The sequence below is a fragment of the Colius striatus genome, chromosome 12 (assembly GCF_028858725.1).
Source record: "Colius striatus isolate bColStr4 chromosome 12, bColStr4.1.hap1, whole genome shotgun sequence".
NCBI classification, from domain to species: Eukaryota; Metazoa; Chordata; class Aves; order Coliiformes; family Coliidae; genus Colius; species Colius striatus.
The window spans coordinates 9,401,488-9,424,776 of record NC_084770.1 but is presented as its reverse complement, the minus strand read 5'-3'; the positions used below and the strand labels follow the sequence as shown (position 1 = coordinate 9,424,776).

General features: G+C 54.8%; 1 protein-coding gene across 1 annotated transcript in view; it reads left to right on the top strand.

The window, feature by feature from the left end:
- Positions 1 to 343: 343 nt before the first annotated feature.
- Positions 344 to 23,289, top strand: part of XXYLT1 (xyloside xylosyltransferase 1) — a 36,225-nt gene continuing 13,279 nt past the window's right edge. Inside the window, exons 1-3 of the mRNA XM_062005569.1 lie at positions 344 to 763; positions 6,477 to 6,624; positions 21,249 to 21,381. Of these exons, the coding sequence (XP_061861553.1) occupies positions 344 to 763; positions 6,477 to 6,624; positions 21,249 to 21,381 (701 nt within the window). The remainder of the gene's footprint in view (positions 764 to 6,476; positions 6,625 to 21,248; positions 21,382 to 23,289) is intronic.

Below are 23,289 nucleotides of genomic sequence, written 5' to 3'. Positions count from 1 at the left end.
GGCATCACTGTTTGCTCAAGCAGACAGGTTCCTCTGCCTGAACCAATGACCTCGTGTTTTTCTGTATCTACAGTGTATTTAAGCATTCCTCTTGTCACACGCTTGCCTTCGGTCACCTCTCCCCCTGCAGCTGTGCAGAATGTATAACCCTCGCTCGCGTTTACTACGGCTGTAGCCTTTGTGTCTAAAGCTTGAATGCAGTCGTTACACGTGAGCCACGCGTTGTCGCCTTTGTCGTGAGCGCCGGTGCGCGGTGTGCGGGGCGGTAAAGCGGCGCCGCTGAGGCCAGGCCGCGGCGAGCCGGCGCTGTGGGGCGGGCGGGCGGTGCGGTCCCGCCCCCGGCATGGCGGCGCTGGGCCGCGCGGCGCGGGGCTGGGCCCGCTCGCAGCCCGCCGCCCTGGCGCTGGCCGCGGCCCTGGCCGTCTGCGCCTTCTACTACCTGGGCGGCGGCAGCGAGACCTTCTCCAGCGCTACGCGCCGCCTGCGCGCCACGCCGCCGGCCCCGGCCCACCGGCACCCGCAGCGCGGCGGGGAGCCGGCGGCGGCCGGCCGTGCCTTGCATCTGCTGCTGATGTTCACCAAGGCGGAGCGCAACCCGGCGCTGCGCGCCAAGGCGCAGGCGGCCCTGCGCTCGCTGCTGCGGCACGGCCGGCTGCGCGGCGGGGACGCGCTGCACCTCCACCTCCTCACCCAGGGCGCCAGCCGGGACATCGGCCTCGACCTGCTGCGGGACCTGCTGCGCGGCGCCGCCTTCCCACACCAGGTGCGAGCGGCGGGGACGCGGGCCCGGCCTCGCCCCGGCGGTGCGCCGTGCCCGGGGCAGCGGGCCGCCGGCCCTTTCCCGGCCGCGGGGATGCTGCGCCGCTGCCTACAGCCTCTGCTTACCCGCCTTCCTTACGGGCGTTACGCGGGCGGCCTGCCCCGCTCCTGCTCAGCAGCCTGGGAAACGAAGGGAGCAGCAGCCCCGTGAAAAGAAACTTTCCCAACTGGCGACCCTTGCTCCAGCTCCCTTCAGAGGGTGTTTGCTTCCCCTGTGCGGGAGAAGGCGGCTTCTCTCCCCCGTCTCTTGAATCTTTGTCAGGGCTGGTTGAGTGTGAGCGGAGAGTGTGCTCTCTGCTGCTGCCTGCTGGGAGCTGTCCTGGTGCAGCACTGGTTGTCGTGCCCAGGCCTTGGCTGGCTGTGCAGCCTGAGAACACCTCTGGCAAACTGCTTCTGCTGAACAGCAATTACTCTGAGCAACGCTGCTCCTCTTTTACAGACCCAGTTGTTAGCCCCGGCCCAGCATCTCAGCACAAAGACCACATGTGCTTGTGTGTAGATGGCTTCCCAAGTGGTCACAGAAAAGGCTGTCACCCTGCTGCTAGCAGCCCTTGGAAAAGGGAATAGGGAGCCTACAAAGGGTGGAATGCTTCCACGTGTAAGTGTTCATCCTGCTACTTGCCAGAGCAATGCTTCTGCCTCTCAGGCGCTTGGTCCGTGTGAAGTCAGGCTTTCCGTCACGTGGAACAGGTGTCTGAAAGCTAGAGGACTCTGGAGTTCAGAGTCTGGAGGTAACTTGACCCTCCTGCCCTGAGGTGCTGCTGCAGAGCATTGCTTGGAAGTGTCTTCTGTTTCTGCTGTAACTTTTTATTTCTCCTGTTTCAGGTATTTATTATTAGATGAGCTCTGCTGAGATGTAGCTAGAGATGTAACCTTAACGTTAGTCATACAGAGCACTTGTTAGTAAATAATCCCCCTGCTCCTTTTTCTGAAAGGGCACTTGCCAGTGCAGGTGGTGGGTCAGGTCGTGTCTGTGGTGGTGCCTGCACCCGGCTGCCCGCAGTGGGTGTGCACAGCTGCTCTCAGGACAGTCCCTCCTGCACAGGGCGTGGGGAGAGGTGCCCCGTGACAGTTCAGTGCGACAGCCTAACCCGGGTATTGTGACTCCTGGGGAGAGGGCACCCCTGAGCTGCTGTGGACTGTAGATCCCTTGCAGACACTCCTCTCTGTGTGCGGCTGTCTTCCCTCCATCTGCTCGCCTCAAATCCATTTCCTCCGTGGGCAGCCTGGCCAGCATTGCTTCTCCAGGGGACGTGGGCCTGTGAGCTGAGTGTGAATGTGGGAGGTGGGGACATGGGATGATGTGTCTGTTGCAGCATGGGTCTCTGTCACTAGGTGCTTGTGGGTTTGTAGCAGAGCCTGGCTCAGGCCTTGGTGAGTAGATCTTGTGCCAGAACTGATTTCTTGGGTGTAAGGAAGCAACGTGGCTTGGAGAGCTCAAAGTGACTTCTCACTGTGATCTACCCAAATGGAACAGCTGCTTTCCTGTCTCCTGGCAGAGCCTGGTGTATCCTGGTTTCATTAGCTAGCCTGTGGCTGAATTCAGATCTCTCTGCTCAACTCTTTTTAGGCAGTTCCTAGTTCAGAGCAGAGGCTGTTGCTGCTCCTCAAGCACACAGCCTTTCTTCTAATACTGTGACAGTTTCTGGGACACCAGCAGGTGACGGCAGCTCTTTATTCTTGCTGTAGCCTACTCCATTCCTCTACCGCGAGGAAACATCACTCTAACTTAGACCTTTGATGGTGCTAAAGTTTGAAGGTGGTTGATCCTGATGGTCAGGTAGCTCCAGCAGTAATCCATCTCCACCCTCAGACCTCTTCTTTCCTGGTTCTCTTGGTATACCAAAACCACTCTCTCAGTCCTTACGCTGTTTTCCTAAAGCAGGCCCAGAGATGAGGCTTGATGAAGCTTGAGCTGCTGAGACAGGGTTGATAAAAACCCTAAACTACGTTTTCTTCATGAGGGTGTGATTTGGGCTCTGCTTTTGGAGCTGTCCTTGCCCTCCCCTCCTAGCAGAGCTGGGATCACTTGGGTCCTTTGTTAGAGTGAAGCCCAGGACCGAACTTGGATCCCAGCCCCTTGGGGAAGGTCATGGGCCAGCTCTTGTCTCCTCTCCCGAAGCAAGCTCGGGCACTTTTCCCATCTCCTGGGGGCTGAAGCGGCGGGCTGCAGAGGCCGAGAGCAGAGGGGCTTGGGGGTGCAGTGCGGCGGGGCGCTCCCCGCCGTGGTGTGCGGGTCCGCGGCGCCTGTCCAGCTGCGTGCCAGCTGCGGGGCTGGCAGCGCGGCGGGCGGGCGGCAGGTGGAGCTGGTGCTCCGCGATGCGCCGCGGGGCCGTGCGGCTGCTGCGCGGGGGCCGGCGGCCGGGGGAGGGTTGTCCGGGAAGCTCCCGGGGCAGGGCGGCACACGGCTAGGACCCGGCCTTTCTGCCCGGGCCTTGCCCTCCCGGCCCCGGCTTGGAGAGGCTCTGCTGGGCTTTTACCGGGGCTTTTACTGTCGCAGCTGCGGAGAGCTTGTCCTGTCCCGTGGGTCGTCTCTGCTGCCCCTCCTGCTGCCCCGGCAGTGAGCAGTGCTCAGGAGCGAGCCTGGGCATGTCTCGGCGGCCGATACAGTGCTTACAAAGAGCCCTGACTCGCCCCGTTTCCTGCAGCTCTGGGCTGCATGCACTGACTCCTTGTGCTGATTCATATCGCTTATTTATTCCGTTCCTCTCCAAGAGTAAAATTAAACTGCCTGCTCTGCTCGCTACTCTTCCTGGTTGGTTTAGATCAGCCTTGCCGAGAACATTGCCAAATCCTGTGCAAAGACATGCTGAGGTGAATGGAACTGAGATGCTGTGACCCTACAGATACAAGAGAGCTGCAAAGATACCCTGCATGACAAGGAGGAAAAGCTAGAGAAATGAATTACGAGTTGGTTTTTCCTAGAGAATCAATTGAAAAGGCCTTTTCTTGGTGCAGGACACGTGTTTGTAAAACTGTGCTTGCACAGGAAACCCCTAGAACTTACTTTTCTTAATGTCCTCAGCAAACATGGCCAGATTTAGCTACGGGGATTTACTGAAAGCTGCTACACAAATAAATAACGAAGTACAGAATTAGCAGCAAATCAACAGGCTGTGCTAAAGTCAGCAGTGGGGAGAAGAGAAGCCCTGGCAGTGGTGGAGGGACTGGCTGGCCTGTGGCTGCAGAAGGAAGATTCAGCTGCTCAGGAGTTTGCTTTGCAGAAGGACCTAACCAAAGGGTGGGCAAAAGACACACATTTTCCTGTTTCCTTTGGCAGGGAAGGCGAATGGTGCTGTGTCTGGAGCTTCAGGAGTATTTTTCCCATGATTTTTGTCTGCTGGTGCTTGTCTCTCTGCTTATTTCAGAGGTGACTGCAATTGGTTTGACTTTTTCCTCCCCTCTCCTCAGCTGTTTCCTTTGTGCTGAGCAGACCTCAGGCTGACTTTGCTGGATGCAGAAGGGTGGTTACGGGTGCTATATTTCTCCTCCAAGCTTTGCCAGTCCAGCCAGACGCCAGAGCTGCCCTGACCATGCTGAGCTGAGAGCAGAGTGCGGTGCATCCCAGTGCTGGTGGTGCTCAGCAGTGTGCACAGGTGGTCAGGGTCTTTGCAGCTGGAGAGCAGCGCGGTGTTCTGCTGCATTTGGTGGCCTGGGATGGCTGCAGGCTTTGTGCTGCCACTCTGCTCCGTGCAGCTGTGCCGGTGCCAGCCACGGTGGCAGAGCCGCTCAGCTCAGCTGGGCTGGGCAGAGATGCTGCTGCATGGTTACCGGTGACGGAGCTTCCTCCCCTGCAGTGTCCTGGGGATTATGCTGTGCTATCCAAAGCCAGGTGTGGCTGCTGCTGAGCTCTCCCAGTGCATTTTCCTGGTACATGTTGTTCTGTGTTTTTCCTGCTGTCCTCCTGCAGGCGCTTGGCCCTGAGCCTGGCAGCCGGGATGCCGGTGACGTGGCTGCCGTGCCGAGGGACGTGCTGCCCACAGAGCCTGCACTGGGGCTCTTGTACAGCCCCTGGCTGACAGCAAGGGCCAGTGGCCCAGGATGGGAGTTTGGGGTGTCCTCCCCAGGAGGGGGGCTGTGGGACCCCATTGTCACTGTCCACCAGTGGTACCCCACCTTGGGCCCACCTGTTGTGCCTGGAGTCAGGATGGGTCCCATCACCTTGCCTGTTTGGTTGTACTGCAGGTCCTACGAGCAGCTCCCCACCTCCACTGAGCTCTGCTCTGGTGCCAGAGTGCTTTGATCTGGGTAACATTTTCTGCAAAAAGGCGTGGAAGGAAGAAGCACCAGGCTGCTCACTGCCTCCATCTCTGTGCCTGCCTCGCTAGGCATCAAATCAGCGCCGTGTGCATCACATGGCCATTGCCCCAGCTCAGGCTCCAGAACCTCTATTCTGAAGCCCTCGATTTAGGGTTTTTTTGTTTAAAAAAAAATCAAGTATTCTGCCCTACAGGTTTAAGTGTATGGTATAGAACTCCTTACTCTTAAGCACATTAAGTTTTACTATAGTAAGGAAAAGAAGCGTAGCCATAGAACACTTGAACAGTTTGGAAGGGACCTACAGAGGTTGTAGGGTTGAATTCCTGGTTAAAGGCAAGTCTAGCTTGGGAGAGTGTCTTGGTATCCCTCAAACAAGGGACATAGGCTCTACTTTCCAAAATTCAAGTAGTGCTGCAAAGTTGTGTCCTCACTGGCCTTCAGTTCCTGTTGGTCTCTTCCTGCTTTCCCTGGCCTGAAGAAGGCAGCGCGACCTTGAGTCTCCACACTCGAGTTCCTGCACTCCCCCTTATCCGTGCCTGGGTCATGTCCCTCCTCTCTCTTAATTACCCTGAAAATCCCTCTGGTTATCTTGTGTGATTCAGTGACCTGCATCCTTCTGTGCATATAACAAGCATCAGGCTGCCTGAAAGTTCCTGTTCACCGGACTCTGACCAAAATTAATTAGAAGCCTGTAAAATTTCAGTAGCCGACAAGGTACATTTGCAGTTGCTCCTGTTTCTGGCCCCTGGCCATGACCTGTGTGGGTGTGCCTGGGCTGGGGCCGCTGCCTGGGCTCCAGCAGCACTGAGCAGTGCAGAGCATTGCTGGCTGAGCGTGAGCAATCCATCCAGACTGAGATCCATCTAGAAAAGTTGCTTGGCTCTGCTGTGACTCCTGATAGTTGGGTTTTCGTCAGCATGCTGTGGCCCATCCTCCCTTTTTCCCTCCGGCCCCGGTGGGACGTGCTGCAGAGCTTGCCTCCATGCCGGGCTGAGGTTCAGGAAATCCGAGCTGTGTCCCTGGCCCTGTAGCAGAGAGCGAGCGTTGGTCCTTGGGGTAAGTGACATGGTCTGCCTTGCCTCAAAACAGCAGGATGACAGAGCCTGGAGTGAACTGTCACCTCTTCTGATGGATTCCATATGGCAGACCAGATATGTGGTTGCATTAGGCAGTGGAAGCAGACAGAAGAAAAAGCACAAAGCATTGAACACGCTTGACTGTGTGCGTGGATTCAAGGCTCTGTCCATCACAGTTATGAAATGGCTGTGAAAATCCCTCCTTCCTTTCCCTGCTGCACTTCGCTGTCTCTCGTGGCAGGGGCTGTGCAGGGACTGGGGCAGCTGGGCCCCTTTGTCCCCAGAGGCAGCAGCTGAGTGTGTTTCTGGTGTCTCTCCCAGGTCATAGTCCATGATGTGGATGAGCTGACGGAGCAGCTGTTTCCCATCGTGGAGGCCATGCAGAAACACTTCAGCGCTGGATCAGGGACCTACTACAGTGACTCCATCTTCTTCCTGTCGGTCGCCATGCACCGCATCATGCCCAAAGGTAACGCTGCTGCCTCTGCCAGCACAGGCTCTGGTTTACAGAGATGTTACCCAGTGCTATTTGAAATGCAGAAAAAGCAAATGAAGTTTTCAGGTGGGCTCTTGGGGTTTGGCTCCTTCAGAGCAATGGACCCTTTGGTCCAAGACCACCCACATCCAGGTCTTCACTGGCATGAATGGTGTGAGGTGAGTGCCGCATAGCAACTCGTGCTTGGGGACAAGGAGAGGTGACACAGGATTAAGCCTGTGTGTTTGCAGCTCCCTGTTTCCCCATGCTGCTGCATGTGTGTGCTGTGGCTCTGCACTTGCAGGCAGCTGCAGAGTGGTTGTTGAGCCTTTCCTCTTGGCTTCAGTGAGATCTCGGAAAGCTTTGCTGGTTAGCAGACACTGATCACTTAAATTTCCTTATTGTGCCTTTGCTTTGCTGTTACTGATTGGGGGAACAACAATAAATCTTCAGGACAATAAGGCATCTGGCAGAAGGGGCTTGGCTCAGCTGATGCCACATTGTCCTTCCACGGGTGTGCACAGGTGCTTCTCCTGGGACCACTGTGCTCTCTGGCTTTGTGCTGGTCGCATGAGGAGGTTATTGCATCCCTGAGCTCCAAAACCCTTCCCCTTCCTGGGGCCACTACCCCAGCCCCGCCTGTCCCTTCCTGGTGCTGGTCCCTGGGCTCTCCCTGCCAGCTGCCTCACTGGCCTGACACAGTGATCATGGCAGCATCACCTCCTGTGCTGGCCACATGCCCTCCCTGTGCCACAGTAAGGTGCAGGTGGCAGGCAGCCCTGGGGTCCTACCTGGCTGTAGCTCTGCCCAGGAGGAGGGGACCTGCTTCTCAGAGCTGTTTGTGGGTGGCATGTGGTGATGGACTGATCCCACGTGTGTGTGTTGCTGAAATAGCAGTTCCCATGGCTAGCACTGCCGGCACCAGCATCCTCCTCGGCATCTGGAGCCATAATGCTCTCTGCAGGCTTCCTACCATGGATCTCAGGTGCAGTCCTGCTGTTGCTGGGGTGTGAGTGCAGTTTCCCTGTGCCTCTGCTGAGCCCTGTCCTGATTTGGCTCTGCCCAGTAGCTCCTGCCTCTGCACTGATTTGTGAGGCTTCCTCTGGTTTGCCGCTGTCCCCCTGGCACAGCCGTCCCATGCTAACTCGTTTAACAGTGGGGCAAGGGTGGTTCATTTGTGCAGACAGGTGTTAGGAAAGAGCAGGCAGAGAGGTGGCCTGCCTTGGTCCCCTGGGGGCTATGGGGTGAGGTGGCCTGTCCAACTCCCTGCTGATCATTACTTTGAGGGCTCTAGCAAATGTGCTGTGCTTTGCTCTGCATTAGACTTGGGTAATGTTTGTGTGTCTGGTGATGTCCGCGTCGCCAGCGCTCTGAGGTACGCTGAATGCAAACGACGTTATTAACGCTGCCTAATTCACTCCTCCCCGTTCCCTGCCCTGTCTTTACTCTGTGCTATGATACCCGTGTCATGCTGCCTGCCAGCGAGAAGCTGCTCGGTCTGAAGTGCCTTTCCTCATTTGTCAGCCCATGAGTTGTCTCATCTCTTGGAAAGGTTGTTTGCTCTCTCTCAGCCTGACGCGGCTTTCAGTGGTCTGCACAGGAAGTTTAGAGGCACGGTTGCAGTTTCATGAGCTTGGTTTTTGTTTCAGAAGCTGCTGGTAAAGCTGATTTATATTTCCCTTGCAAGGGAGGTCAGATTTATTGCACTGGGTGCCTGGAGATTGATGGTGCTGCCAGGGCTCCTCAGCTCCTTCCTTCCCTGTGCAGCTGAGCCAGGGGAGGCCGCAGGGAAGGCTGCAGCACTGCTGCCCGCTCCCAGCCGTGGGGATGGCACAAAGCTCCTGCTGCTCTGGCCAACCAGCCTCTACTGTTGTGAAGAAGCTGCTTTGCTAAGTTGGAGGAGAAAGGACTGAAAGTTCCATTTCAGGAAGTATTAGTGTTTTTCCTGGTGCATCTCTGTGCCACGTCACCTGCCTGAATGCTGCACCTTTTTGTGCACCACTGCAGACACATCTGGCTCCACAGTGTCACCATCCTTTTTTGTGGAAGCCAGATTTGATTGGAAGCTTAAGCATTCTCCAGCAGAAATGAGCACTCCGAGCTGAATATTAAACTCTCTTATCTGTTTGTTTGCATTTGTATTAATCAATCTCTACAGATTGTTTTCAATTAAAGTTGCCTGGTTTAGTTTCCCAAATTTACCATTTATTGAAGGGAGGCATTTCCATAGTATCACGAGAGTGATTTGTTTGGAGCCTTGGGGTTGTGAGGGGGCACTGGCTTTGCAGACTGATGGCACTGCACATTGCAAACCCAACACCAGGGTTATTCTTTTTTTAAACAAGCCCACACTTTTGTGGAACATGTGCTGGCTGCGTGCAGATTGCACTGAGAATAAATGGGATTTGCCACCCAGCTGCTCTGTCTTTCACTGTTGCTTGGGATCCTTGCCCAAAAAACTTCATATCTAAAACCTGCAGCTGCCAAACTATAATATAACAGCTTCTTAGCTGGTGTAAATTGTGGAACTCTCTTGCCTTAAATGTCTTACATCAGTGGAGTTAATGTGATTTAAACCAGCTGGGTGCTTGGTATGCAGCGTGCAGAAGTGCAGACTGCATAACTCTTGTCTGTGCTTGGGGCTCATAAATCCTCTTCTAACACGATGTGGCCAGGCCCTAGGAGCTGGAGGAGGGCTTGATGCATCACAATGGTTCTGAAAGGGGAAGTGATGGGAAGGTTTCAGAGAGAGGGCAAGCAGGGTTCAGGCTGAGGAGGAGCTGCCAGGATGAGTGCGATGCCAGCATGAAATGGTCCTGGGACTTGCAGAACGGTGCTAGGAGGAGGAAGGGCAAGGACTCTGATCTTTTTACTTTCCTTTTCAGTATCCTCATGCAGAGGTGGCCTCTCGCTTCCCAACTGTCTTCCATCCCTCTCACCACTAGTCATTTTAGCCATGTAACTCAAGAGGATCCGGCAAGCTTTTACTTACACTCCTTACAGGCATGTGAAGGAGTAAATGTCTGGAGCAGCCTGGGGAGACCATGGGCTCCCTATGGAGTTCCTGGCCCTCATCATTGTCCCAAGCCTGATAGTTTTCTGGGAGAATTAGTTTAGAAACAGCAGCAGAGGGGGAGACATCGACATCCAGCAGCTTGGGCAGAGCTTTGAAAATTGCCTTTTGGTGTTTGACTCTGTTAGTTTTGCTGACTGTGCTGCAGCAGGATCACTGTGTGGGGCAAGAGAAGGAGCAGAGAGGAAATGAAGCAGAACAGAGAAGCAGCTTTACGGCTTCTGCCAACTTGGACAGAGGAGTGGAGCTTGTTAGCTCAGGGAGGGTGTCTGAAACCTATCTGGGGCTACTGTGCCTCGCATGGGGACAGGGTATTCAGCAGAACTGGACTGAAGGTGGCGTTTGGCAGATTGGAGGCAGCAGGGTCTCCTGGCCTGCAGGAACAGCTGGCAGTCTTCCTGGGGAGTAGCATCATCTCTGTGGTCTCCTCCCTGCATGGCAGCATGTAAGGCAGCTCTCAGGGTTTCTCTCTCACTGACCGGCCCAGCCTGAAGGCAGAAGCCCTGACACAGGGTGGGAGATGAGCAGGGGGTGCAAAGGGCCCCTGGGCTCTGCTATGTGTGAGGTTAGCACTCACCCAGCACGCTGCAACTTCCAGGCCTGGCACAGCACTGACTCGTTAGTCCCGGCCCAGCTCTGCTCCCCTGGAGCTGGTGGGGTGCAGCTGAGCAGGGCCTGGGCTGGCACACTTGCCTGGAGAGGGACTGCCAGCAAGGATGGGCTGCTGCTCGGGTGGCTCTATGTCTTCACACAGTCGGTGGAGGGAAGAGTGCAGAGCAGGTTGAGCTCCGACTACAATGTTTCATTCCACTAACAGGATCTCTTACAGGCCCATATATGAAATTAGGCTTGGAGATCTCCAGGAATACAGCTCAATAGCGTGGTTCCTGCTTGTGCTCTGTCTCCTGCTTTGATGCCTGCTGCATCCCAGAGGTGACCCGTGTGCCTGCAGAAGCCTCTGACAGCCAACAGCAAGAGCCATCAGAAGGTGTCTAGCTAACAGCCAGGGACAGAGGCAAATGCCATTCAGCCCCCATGCAGCCTGTTTTAAATGCTCTGAAAGCATGGGACTGAGAAGTGGAGAGAGCCAGTTCCCCATCTGGTTAATGCTGGTGGTAGGAATCTGGGCAAGGAAGTGGATGTGTTGGAAGATATTCAAGAGAAAGTATTTGGTGATAAATACTTGGCCTAATTATCACTATTGAAATTTGTGAGGTGAGATATCACTAAATTATTAAATTATTAAGATCATTATTAAGAATATTAAATTATGAAGGCTAAATTCTTAAGATCACTGGTTGCAGTGCTTATGAGAGGCAAGGAATGAGAGAAGCAGGAGCATGGTGGTACTGTACTGTGAAGATGCACCTGAGGACTTGCTGAGTGAAGCCTCAGGAGGCTGCTGTGCAGATGCATCAGATAAGGTTATTCATCAGGGACTCCAAAGGGAACTAAGCAGCTGTGGGAAATGTAAGTTTCTGTGTGGCTAAACAAAGATGAGGAGCTATGAGGAAGGAGAACAGAGTGGACTGATCATTAGGTATTGCTGAAATTTATGGCCTGTCAACGGGAAGAAACCTGGCAGAGGTTAAGAGAAGATCAGTGGCTTCTGTGTGGGACAAACCTGGCTGGCTGAGACCCTCTGGTCTGGGAGAGGACTGGCCAAGGGCGTTACAGGGGGTGAAGGGGGACATCAGAGTTGGTGAGAGGTGGGTTTAGAATGGAGAGTGCTGCGATCTGCGGGGCTGCATGCTGCAGGACATTGTTGATGCTGCACAGCTTCATGAAAGAGGAAATCATTGCCTCAGTCTCTGAATGGGGCAATTTCTGCAGCTCATTCTCAACGGCTGTGCTGGTTATTCAGTGTAGATCAGGTTATAACGGTATTTGTACAAGCTGCCTGTTAGCCACCAAGCCCTGGGCCACTTGGGGTTTGGTGTTGCTCGCAGGAGTCTCCAGCTGCTGGCTCTGGCTTGGACTGCCATGAAACGGGTATCAGCTCTTTTCTGTTCTGGGAGTCCCAGCCTGGAGACAGCAGCCTCTGTGAGCATCAGCTTTTGCCTTTCCCACTGAGTGGAGCTCGGGAGAGGGCAAAGGCCAAGGAAGAAGCATGTTGGAGTGAGAGCTGAGCTGTGCTGTGCTCATTCAGAGCACCTTGTGCCGAGGTCAGGCTCCCGGAGGAGTCCTGCTGTGGGCTGTGGGGGTGCAGAGCCTGGGGGCAGGGGGACTGGGTTAAGCAGAGAGGTATCAGGAAAACAGTCTGTTTGCTGGAATGCCTTGACAAGTAACTGTCTTCTGCTAGTGTGTGTCTGTAAAAGCAGGCAGGCAGCATCCTCAAGATGTGACCTGTTGCACTGGGGGAAATGGGGATTTGCAGGTGTGCAGGTGTGAGGGTTGGCCATTGCAGCTGCAGCGTTCGAGTCCATACTGTGGGGTTGCCTGGGCCAGGCTCTATTTGCCCAGGAGGTGCTGGGTGACAGCTCATGATGTTTCTCCTCAGCAGCACCTGTGCAGTGAGTTATGGTGCACTAATTCTGCGTCACACCACGAACAAAGAGACATGAAGCAAAGGTCTGTAAGGTGGAGCCTGGCAGAGGGAGATCACCTTCTTTTCAGCCTCCTGTCAGCTGCAGAGCAGCTCCTGCTGCACAGTGCACCTACCCACAAAATTCAATGACTTACACTGTAATAAATGAGCATTTTGAGATTGCATCACTGCTGATCCTTTCCTGCTGGCAGAGCATTGCTGTCAATACTGAGCCGTGCATCAGGAGTAGGCAGAGATGCAGCGGGCTGGGAGGGTGCTAGGAGAAAAGTGCCTGTGTCCCAGATGCTCCAGGCCTGGTCATGTGTTACCAAAGTGGGGATGTTGTAAAGAAGCACAGAAAACTGGGGTCTGTGGTGGAGTTGTAGGAAATGGCTCCAGAGCCACGTGCTCCCAAGCCACAGTTCCCACAGGATGCTGCAATGCTGAAGGGTTTATTTTCTGGCAAAAATGTCTCCATCTTTACAGAGGTGGAGGGAGTGTTAATGGTTTCTGGTGTGTTCTGATAGCCTCCCTCCCTGCTTCATGCTGCAGCCATGTGAAAAACAGGCAGATACCTTCCCCAGCCTGTCTCTGGGATGCGCTCACTCATGTCAGATCCTGCAATGAGATGAGATGAGGCTGGAGTGATGGATTTGCAAGCTCTAGGGAGAGCCGTGCCAGCCATTGTTCCTTGCTGGGGCAAGCCTCATGTGCCATGGGAATTGTTTTCTTGTTGCTTTTTGGTTACAGGCAACAGCAGATCTCTAAATAAGCCCAGCCCAGGTAAATGCCAGAAGCTGTGGCCTCTCAGGGGGATCCTCACCTGCTGAAATGAGAGGCTAACCCCGTGAGGCTGTCCTCAGCCCTAGCCCTGCTGCAGAGGAGCTACTGCAATGAGGGGACACGGATGCTGCTTGGCAGATGCCTGCAGCCCCCCCAGGTGCTTTGGCACGCCCCAGGCGCCTTCGTGCAGCACTGTGCTGCCTTTGGGGCTCGGCACGACCTGCAGCCCCCAGGGCTGGTGTCGCTTCTCATCAGTTCCACTGGCTGCCCCTCGCTGCGGTGCCACCATCGATTATTTTTGGCTGTCCTAGATCTGTCAGGCTGGGGCAGGCGTGTGCGACTGTTTGCCTTCTCCCACGAGCAGCAGGGTCTCTGTGCCTGGTGCTGTGGCTGGGTGCAGCCCTCCCCAGCCAGCCTCGCTGCCCCCGGCCCCAAAGGGTGGAAGCTGCGGGGGGTTGGTGCCGGGGCTGCTGTCCCCCATGGCCTTGCTCTCCGCTCTGCCGTACCTCATTAGAGCTTAGCAGGAAGAAATAAGGACAGAATCCGCCTGCAGCCCCTTCCCCCACCACGTGCAGTTAATCGGGACATGAGCTCATCTACCTTAATGCATTTATTTTGCTGTGTCTCTCATTGGTTTCCCTTTCCATCTCACCCACTCATTACTTCACAGCTTTGTAATTTATGGTAACCTGGAATTAAACCTTACTTTGTCTGATTAAAAGGTTTCCTGCTGCTCTTCCTCCAGCTCCAGAAAGTGTCTTCACACTCCTCCCCCAGCGGCACCGTGTGTTACATCCACAGCAAGCAGCACTTCGAGCTCCATCCTGAGAGCTGTCCTTTGCTCAGAGATGTCTCTGCCTTGGAATCTGGTTCAGAGCTGAAGTGCTGAGCACCGTTAAATATTAGTCCCTCAGATCTTGACAGATTACGAGGAGACACTTGGATGCAGAGGAAGAATTAATTTTCTGGAACAAAATGCATCCATCTCCTGCCAAGTCTTCCTCATCCCTCTGGACGTGGCTGTGGGGCATGGAGCAAGGGGAGCAGAGCAATGCTGCTGCCAGTACTGGGGGCCATTGCTGCTGCCACAGACCCCTGAGCTCACCCAAGTGCCTGTCCTGTGTGGGTGGCAGTGATGGTTTGTCATCTGTCTCTGGCAGGCAGCCTAATTTTTTAATTGGCTGATAGGGTGTAATTGCTGTGCAGCAGCCACTGCTCTGCTGGGTGCTGCAGAAACCTGGTTAGGGGCTGGGGTGCTTGAGCATGTTCCCCCTCTCCTCCTGCCCTCCCCTGGCACGCTGTTTGCAGGGAGGGGAAGCTGTTTGATGGGAAGGGGGGCTGCTAGGCTGCCCCAAGGAGCAGGGGGAACCCTTGGCTGTACAGCAGAGGCAAGGACCTGTGTTTAGAGTGGGCACCTGAGATGTAAGCAGTCTGCAGCTTGTCAGGCCCTACCACCACAGGGCACTGTAAGATCAGCTTCTCTTGGGCTCCAGCCCACCCTGGGCTCCAGAGCAGCACCAGGTCTTGGGAAGGGGAACTGCGTGGCCCCCAGTTGCCAAGGGGGGCTGCAGTCCCCCTGCACGCTATCAGCAGGCTCTGTGGAGCATGTTGTGCTTACAGGTGTGTGTGCAAGTGTGCCCCCGCCTCAGCCGCCTTCCCTGGGGTGAGGGAGGCCCTCTGGTACTGCCAAGGTTAGTGGTGAGGACAGCCATGATTAATCCTGGAAGCAGATGGGGAGAAGTTATCTGTGGAGAAAATAAGGCCTAGCAGGGAGAGCACAGAGCTGGAGAGGAAGCTGCTCACAGCCCCACTGACAGCAGGAGGGAGAGCGTCTGGGGGCAGCTGGCAATGCACAGGGGTGAGCCAGACATGGGAAGCCTCTCATGAGGGGCAGGATGAAGAACCCAGTGTGTTTGTATACATAAACTCTGCATATCCACCCTGGGCTTGCTGTGGCTCTAGCATCACTGCCCAGCACTGCAGCTGCAACCTGCTCTGCTCCTCGCTGCAGCTGAGGCTTTTGGGGGCAGCTGCTGCTGCTGGGATGCACAGGGACCCTCTGGAGCTGCTGCCTGCCCTGGCCTTGGTGCTGCCCGTGGGATGCTGTTGTGTTTGGCCACGTGTCCCTGTGAGCTGGTGAGGGTGGAGGATGCCGGGTTGGCAGCCAGCATGGGCAGCTCTGCAGAGCCCTGCACTGCCTCCTGCTGACACGCTGCCTGCCGGAGCGGGGGCTGCTGCTGCCCTGCCCCACGAGGTTTATTGCCAGGACCACTGATCCAAAAATTACTGCTGGTCCTTCACAGCTCCTGCTTTCCTTGGGATCTCACCCTGTCATGATGTAGACAGCTGAAAATACCCTTCTGGCTAAAAAAATCATTGCTAGTCAGAGCCTAACTCAAGTGATGGAGGGAGGTGGAGGGGAAGCTGTCTTAACATTTGCAGTCCTGAGCCCTCCAGCCCTGCCATCTCTAACTCAGAGAGCCTGGGCCTTCCCACCCTCTTCTGATGGTACAAATGAAGTGGCAAAATCCACAGCCATCCATCCCCCAGCCCTTCCTGAGACCTCGCAGGAACCCCGCAGCACCCAGAGCTGCAGGTAGAAGGGGACACTCATCATGCCACCCATGCTGTCCCTGTGGGGGGGGTCTCAGAGCTGTTCTGTATTCAGCAACTGTCTGTCCTTGCCCATTGCCAGCCCTTGGAAGCCCAGTGCCCCCATACTGTCCACAGGAGGATAGAGGAGGGTCCTGCCTCCTTGTCTGCAGGGCTCTCTGCTGCTGGCTCCACAGGCAGAGGCAAAGCAGCATGCCTGGGTTGTACAGCACAGAAGGCATGGTTGGCAGTCCTGGCAGTGTCCTATTTGATCTCAGCTCTTCAGCTTTGCGTGGGTGTAAGACACCAGCCTCTGGCCCCAAAAGTCACTGCTGTGATGCAGAGGAGGCACAGGGAGGTCAGGGTGCTCCCATCTGGTACACGCCAAGTCCTAGGCTAATAGTTGGACTCGGTGATTTTAAAGGTCTTTTCCAACCTAAATGATTCTATGACTCTACATTTGGGAGGTCTGTGCTTGTTGGCAGCATGCACCAGGGTGTTTCGATCCTTACAAACATGTTTGTTGAAGCAGATGCAGACCCTATGCAAAGGATAGCAAGAGTGGAATGAAATTGCCATCAGCACTGGGGACAGGCATCAGCCCCAGCTGCAGGCAGGATTCTGTGTGAGGAGGGAGCTGAGCTTGTGCCAGCATAAGCCGGTCGATGGGCTGGAGAGCTACACCACCTCCAGGAGGTTTCAATTCGTGCTCCTTCTACTCTAAAGCTGTGAAACCACTGCTCAATTAATGGTAATTAAGAGGATGCCATTTTCTGGACAGCTTCTGCCCTTTGCATTGTGATGGCAGCTCTCCATTTTGTTAGTTGTTTCTGGACACAAGTTACTCTTTTCACTCTCTCCCCCTCTCCACAGAGGGGCTGCTGCTGGTGGCATGCCTGTGCTGTGGAAGGAGAGGGTTTGGAGCCAAGGCCGGCGCTTACACCCCAGCTCTGTGCCAGCTGCCTGGGCTTGGCTTTGCACAGAGAAGGTTGTTGGGCTGTGTGTAAATGAGTTTGCCTGTGGAACAGCCCATGCTGCCTGCAGAGACCCAGCTGCAGGTTCTGCTCTTCTGCCTTGTCTGTTAGCGTTCAGTGCACGGCTGGTGAACCACTCTGGGCTCCCCACACCTACACTCAAGGGTGCCTGGTGTCCAGGGCTTGGTAGCCCACGGAGAAGCCTCTCAAATTGCATATCATACTCCAGAGACTAGTTTTGGGTGTCAGTAGGTGAGCTGTGGGTGCCCCAAGGCAGCCTTGTCCATGCCAGAGGAGCACCTGCTGCTGCTGCTGCTGCTGCTGCTCCTGCCTCCTCTGCCCTGGCTGCCGGCAGCACCAGGGGGCAGTGACTTGCTGGTGGCAAAAGTGCTGGAGCAGGCATAGGCAAATAATTGAGAAGGACATCTCTTTTGCTCCCATCAGGTTTCTAGCTGATAGCTGGCATTCCCAGAGCAGTCAAGGGAGTTATGCCCACAGGCTTTTGTGCTTAGCAGCTTCCCCCAGGGTCTGTGCAGGCTCCTGCCTTTGCATCTCCCCTTCTCCTGGCCCTCCATTCATCACCTCATTCACTTGCCTGTAGTTTTAAATCCACCATTTAAACCTCTTCCAGGCCATTCCTTCAACTCAGGCTAGGGGAAAGTACTCCTAGCCTACTGACTTGCTCAAGGCTGCCCAACTGTAGGCTGTGGATGAAGAAGAGCTGGAGTGCTAACAGCTGCTGCAGGGTTGCCTGCTGCCTAGCACTCCCAGAGCTCTGGCTGGGCCAGCCAAAGCAGCACTCCTCCTCCCCTTGGCCCTCTACTCTTCTGAGAAGAGTGATTTACTTCCAAGAGCCACGACATGTGTTGGTGAGGTGAGCTCTGGCTCACTGCAGGCTCACCTCCTCCTGTCACTGCTCTGCCATGGGGCTGGCTGTGGGGTTGGTGCCTCCTGAGAAGGGCCATCAGAGCTGATGCAGAAACTACCCCCTGCCAGAGGGGCTTCTGGACAGTGCTCAGACCATCAAGGGCCCCTCAGCACACCCACAGGGTGCTTGCCTGACTGTCAGCATAGGGACTATCACAGAATCACAGCATAGCTCTGCTGGATCTTGGGCTTTACTGGGCTGACATGCTTGGAGGAAGGAGGGAGCACTTGTACAAGAGAGGGTCTGCACCAGCATCTCTCTGGAATCCTGCTGTGCGATAACTTTGATTCTCCCTCTCTTTGGCAGTTGAGCCCCAGTGCAAGGCAGCTTGGGCACTGGTGGTGGCTTTCCCTCCTGGTTTCTTGTACTACAGACCCTGCTGAGGGATTGCACATCTCTGAAACTGATCTTTCTCCTCTGGAAGTGGCTGGAGGGAGAGTTTGAGCCGAGCCCCGAGAGCAGCCCTGCTGTGTCTGCTGGTGTGAGGCTGCAGTAAAACATTATGAGCTGTAACTTGGGCCAGCTTGTGCTGTAAAGCTGTCACTGCTAATGGAGATCATCTCTGCTTTGAGTGGTGTAACTCTCCTTTATGCACCGTGGCTGCAAGAGCCAGAGTTGAGGAGAGCAGGGGGTGATACACAGCATGGCAAAGTCAGGAAACTCCCTTGCTGAGCAAAGCACTCTCAGCCTTCTCCCACATTTCCAGCTGGACCCCTCCAAATAGTTTGTGCCTAAGAAAGCATGTGGCTCCTCCACCCCCACACAGCAGCCAGGACAAAAGTGCTTGGTAAAAGGGAGAAAGAGCATGATACATCATAAATATTAGTGCCTGGCCCCTTGCCAGTCCCAGGCAGAGAAATCATCTCTTGGCCATCAATCTATCTGTGCACGCTGCGTCTGGCGAAGCAGCGCTTGATGTCCCCTGCGCTCACTTGTGCCTGTGCTACAGCTCTGCTTGCTTCAAGGAAAAGTACCTTGTGCTCTCCGGGTGGAATTTGTTTGTGAGCTTTTCCTGGGGGGCTCTGCCAGCACAGCGGAGGATGGGGCAGGCCAGGCACAGGCAGCCTCTGCTGAAGGGCAGGAGGCAGAAGCTGGCGCTGTGTGAATAAGCCATGCGTGTCCCCACGGGGCGTCACGGCACCGGCATCACCCTGGGCCCGGCCCTGCTCTGCTCACCCACCAGTTGCCCAGGGACCCTCTGGAGCCTGTGGGCTGCTGGGGCAGGCAGGGCTGGGACTGGAGCTTCCCTCACGCTCAGCTTTCGTTCTGTGCTGTGATTAATTGCAGTTAGTGCTCCTCTGTAACTTTAGAGAACAATCGGATGACGTGCCTGGTGCGGATTTAATTGAAACCCGATGAGGTGTCGAAAGGCTGCTGAGCACTGGGGGAGCGTGCTGGGCTCCTTCTGGGAACCTCAGCTCCTCTCCCCAGCCTCAGCCCTGCCTGCAAGGCTCAGGTTCCCCCGTTTCTCTCGGATTGAGCTTGTGCTGTCAGTCCAGGGTCTGCTCGCCCTGGGGTTTTGTGACTGGTCTGGATAGTCTCAAGTGCAGTAGTGTTAAGGATTTGGGGTTTTTTACCGCTGTGATACAGACCTCTGGGGAGCTCTGAGCTATGTGGGATACACGTCTCCTTCTCCGTTGCAGAAGCCCTCAGCTCTGCCTGTTCAGCTGTTTGAGCTGTGCTAGTGATTTCCAAGGCAGTTAGGAAGACTGAGGGAAATTGCTTTCAGGTCAAGACCCGCTTTAGCCTGTAGTGAATTACTATGCCTGGGTTTTAAATCTTTGCAAACAGAGGATTATGGTGGTGGTAAATACTAGGTAGGCCTGGGGATTGCCGTACTGCCGGCTGAAGGGAGCGTGGCCTTTCCCTTCAGCAGCTGGAGAGTGATGGATGCTAAAAAAATAAATTGAGATACAGCCTGGGCTGTGGCTTGGATACTATTTCTCCCTGATTTATATTTCTGCTTGGATGCCTCGCAGAGTAAGCAGTATATTTCTTGCTTAACCTCACCAGGCTTTTTCCTTCTGAAATGAGGACAGCATGGTAGATACAACCAGTCACCGAGAGCCCTGGATTAATGCAGGATCTGCAGAAAAAGCAGAGCTGCTGTACAGCCCAGCATCCACTTGAAACACAAACACCAAGTGGCAAATGCATTTGGAAAGGCAAGGCTGCATTCCTGTGCCAGAGGATAGCTGCCTGTGCCTGGCTGCTCTCACCGTCTCTAGTCCTGAGAGTGGCTTTGAGGGCTGAAAAGAAAGCGATTGCCTCCTACTCTCAGCAGACCAGGGATATCCAGCAGCATGTCCTGAGCTCGGTGGGGTGAGGGAGTGAGGAACCATGGTGATGTGAAGGCTGGAGCATGGCCAGAACCCCAGACATGCCAGCCTGATGGGAAGCCCTGCCTATAGCCATGGAAGGTACAGGCAGGAGAAGGGCAAGGGCAGACTGGGTTGGTCCTCCTGCCTGCAAGCACTGGGGAGGAAGGCCAAGGGCCTGGATTGTGGGTTGCTGTGAGCACAGTGGGGATGGGCACATCCAGCCTGCAGGAAGCTGCCACAGCACCTGTACTTCCTGCGTGGGGTGGGAACGGGTTGGCATGGTCTTTATAATCCAGTTAGTGCTGAGTGCTAAGCAACCTGGCCAATTTTCTCTTGGCTTTTATAACACATATAAATAGTGGTGGCATTACGTAAGGCTGTGGGGGATGGTGCCACTCTGCTCGCAGTCCCCGTGCAGGGCTGCCCACAAGATGACTGTGGCTTTGCCCCGGGGCTGAGGGAATACATCTGATGGTCCCATCTCTCATAGCATTTGCTGCATTCCACTTGGCCTGCTGCAACCTGTATGTCATCCCTAGATCTGCCTGGGACAAGCAGTCTTGATAAGGCACATCTGCACAAACAACATCTCCATCAGTCAGTCTCATGTGCTGCAGAGGACACTGTGACACAGGCAGGCAAGGGCCTGATCCTGTTAATGAGCTCAGGGCTGGCCTTTCCTTGCTATTGACTTTCCTACTGCAGGTGCAAGATGTTTCCATGTCTGCATGACCCTCCTTGTCTCTGACAGAGTATCACCAGCAATAATAAAGCTTCCCAGGCTGCTACAGACCACCAGCAGTTCTGTGCAGGCAGGAGCAGTAGTCTCGGTCCCCAGGGCAGGCTGTGCCAGGCTGCTGGTAGCTGATGAGCTTTTGGAGGTGTTAGTGAGAGTGTCGTGTAGCTGACTGAATTATTGATGTTGTCTATCCTGAGAATTGCTCTGATACTTTGAGCCAGGGATGGATGTTCTGTGGGCTGGAAATGGGAAATTCTTGTGGAATTGGTAGCTTTTCCCAGAAGTAGGTAACAGAAGGTGAGCCTGGGATTCACGTGGCTGCGCCTGCAGAAGCATTTCCAGGAAGGGAGAGGCTGGGTTGATGCTACCTCTTGTTTTTGTCAGTCGTGTGGGAAAAACCCATCTTCTGGAAGGAAGGAGGGAGTGGGGAGAAGCAGGAAGTCACTGGAAATGGTTTCTGAAGTAAATGATGTCTAAAATATGTAGTGATACATGCTGTCATGATGGTTGAAGATTGGTTAAGAGGTTGCAGCTGAGCTGCGTTGGCCTTGAATTGGCCAAGTCTTGCCCTGGGGCTGACTGCACCAACTCCTCCTTGGGTGTAATTCACCAAGTAACCATTGGTAATCACTGGCTACCGTTTTATCTTACATAGCTGACTTGTCCTCTTTGTGCTTTCAGAAATAAAACAGATCATCCAGGTAGACTTGGACCTGAAGTACAAGACCAACATCCAAGACCTGTTTGATGAGTTTAACAACTTTCCAGAGGGAGCAGTCATTGGGATTGCCAGGGAAATGCAGCCAGTGTACAGGTACAGCCCCTTCCCCATGGGGAGCAGGGGGTGGGCGGCGGGTGGCTGGCGTGTCTTAAATTCAGCGTGGTCTTTGGAAGAAAGCTGGGGGGAAGCAGTCTCTCTGCTTTAATCCCTGCAGGGGGACATAATCTGAAACTTTTAGGTTGGGATGAACAAAGTGTGTAGTGCTGCTGTGGTTTACTTGTTTTTGTGAACCATCACAGGGCTTCCAGAGCCAAGTTGCTGGTCATCGGTGCCAAAATCCATACCTAGGTGATAGCACATGTGCTAGAGGTGTGCTTGCCCAGCTGTGCCTGATGAGGTGCTGTAATTCCACGCTGGAGCACCGGTTTGTATGTTGGGGCTCAGGTTTGTGCTGTCAATATTGCAAAGAGGAGGGGTTGAGTTTGGGCAGGAGTGAGGTTCTGGATGCCTGGAGTGTCAGTGCACCTTCTGCTGAAGAAATATTCCCCCAGGGAAGAGTGAGTGGGCAACTCTATTGGCAACCTGGGCTTGCAAGCGTGAGGATAGCCCCATGGTCACTTGCTGTTCAGACCTGTGGTGCACCAGCTGGTGCTGACTGTGGCAGCTCACTGAGGGGTGGCCCAGCTGTTCACATTCCTGGGGCCCTGGTAGGCTTCAGGGACACAGATATTTCCAGACTAGTGCTTAAAGAAATTGGTTTAGTTTAGCCTGCATTGTTCCAAGGATGAACCTTGGGTTTTGTTTTAATCAGAACATCAACTCAGAATGCCTTAATGGCTTCTCAGCTGAGCAGAGTTTCAGCATCTGAGATGGCTGGGTTAGATTTACTAATCCTAATGGAAGTGTTCTTGGAGAAAGATAAAAAAGCTTAAGAGCTCTGTATGGCTTTTCTTTCCCTACTTGGAAGCCTTGGTAGTGAGATCAGTAACAGAACCTCCTAAGATATGCCCAGCAACACTGCTGGGCAAAGGCTGAGCTGCAAAGATGTGGAGCAGCCGCTCCTGCTGCATCGGGTGCGAGCAGGGGATTGATAGTCACCACCAAGCGTTCCCTAGAAGCCCAAGCCAGCTGAGAGCATTTCTGCTTGCTCAGGCTGCAGAAGTCACCAGTGTTCCTGGGCTGGAAAGAGACATTTCTGTGCCTGTGGCAGAAGCGTGGCCTCCCATCTCAGCTTGTGCTCTTGGCCCAGAGGAACACGAATGCTGAGGCCTTGTCTCCTTAGGGCAGCATCGCATGCAGGGCTCCTGTATCTGCTTTGGGTGCCCTGGCAGGATTTTGGTGCTCAAGAGTGGTGACTCCAGCCTCCAGTTAATCATACCCAATTATTAGAGCTTGGAGCGGGGTGGAGGGAGCAGCGTCAGGTGAGTGTGGCGGTGGGGCTGCCAGGCTGACTCAGCGCTGCCCTGGCAGCAGCTCCCGTTAGCTGGCAGTGCCGCCTCTCAGGGGGAGCTGGAGCATTTGTTTGCCAGCAGTTGGCCCACGGGGGGATGGCTCCATCTTTGTGCCTCTGCAGGGGCTGGCTTGGTGGTGTTTCCATGCACAGCCAGGGGGCAGGGATGGTGTTCTTCTGCCCAGATGCAGGTTGTGGGACCAGGAACCGAGTTAAACTTTGTGGTGCTCCTCTGCAGCGAGAGGTGAGTGGCACGGCAGGGGACAGGGCACAGCACTGCGGGGCTGAGCATGGAGTCTCTGACCCAGGCCAGAGACACGCTCTCCCCCTCCCGCCGCCCGCCGTGGGGACAAACAAGCCAAGCGGTCACAGCCCTCACAGGCTGCATTTTTGGGTTGAACTTTTTGTTGTTGCAGTTGTGACGTTCTGGGTCACTTTGGGCTATGTTGTACTTTTCTTCTTGCCGTGTTTTGATCTTCATATGAAAACAAGTTCCTGATCCTTGCTGTTGCCAGCTCACCCGGCGCGAGGCGAGCTGTGCAAACGCCCGC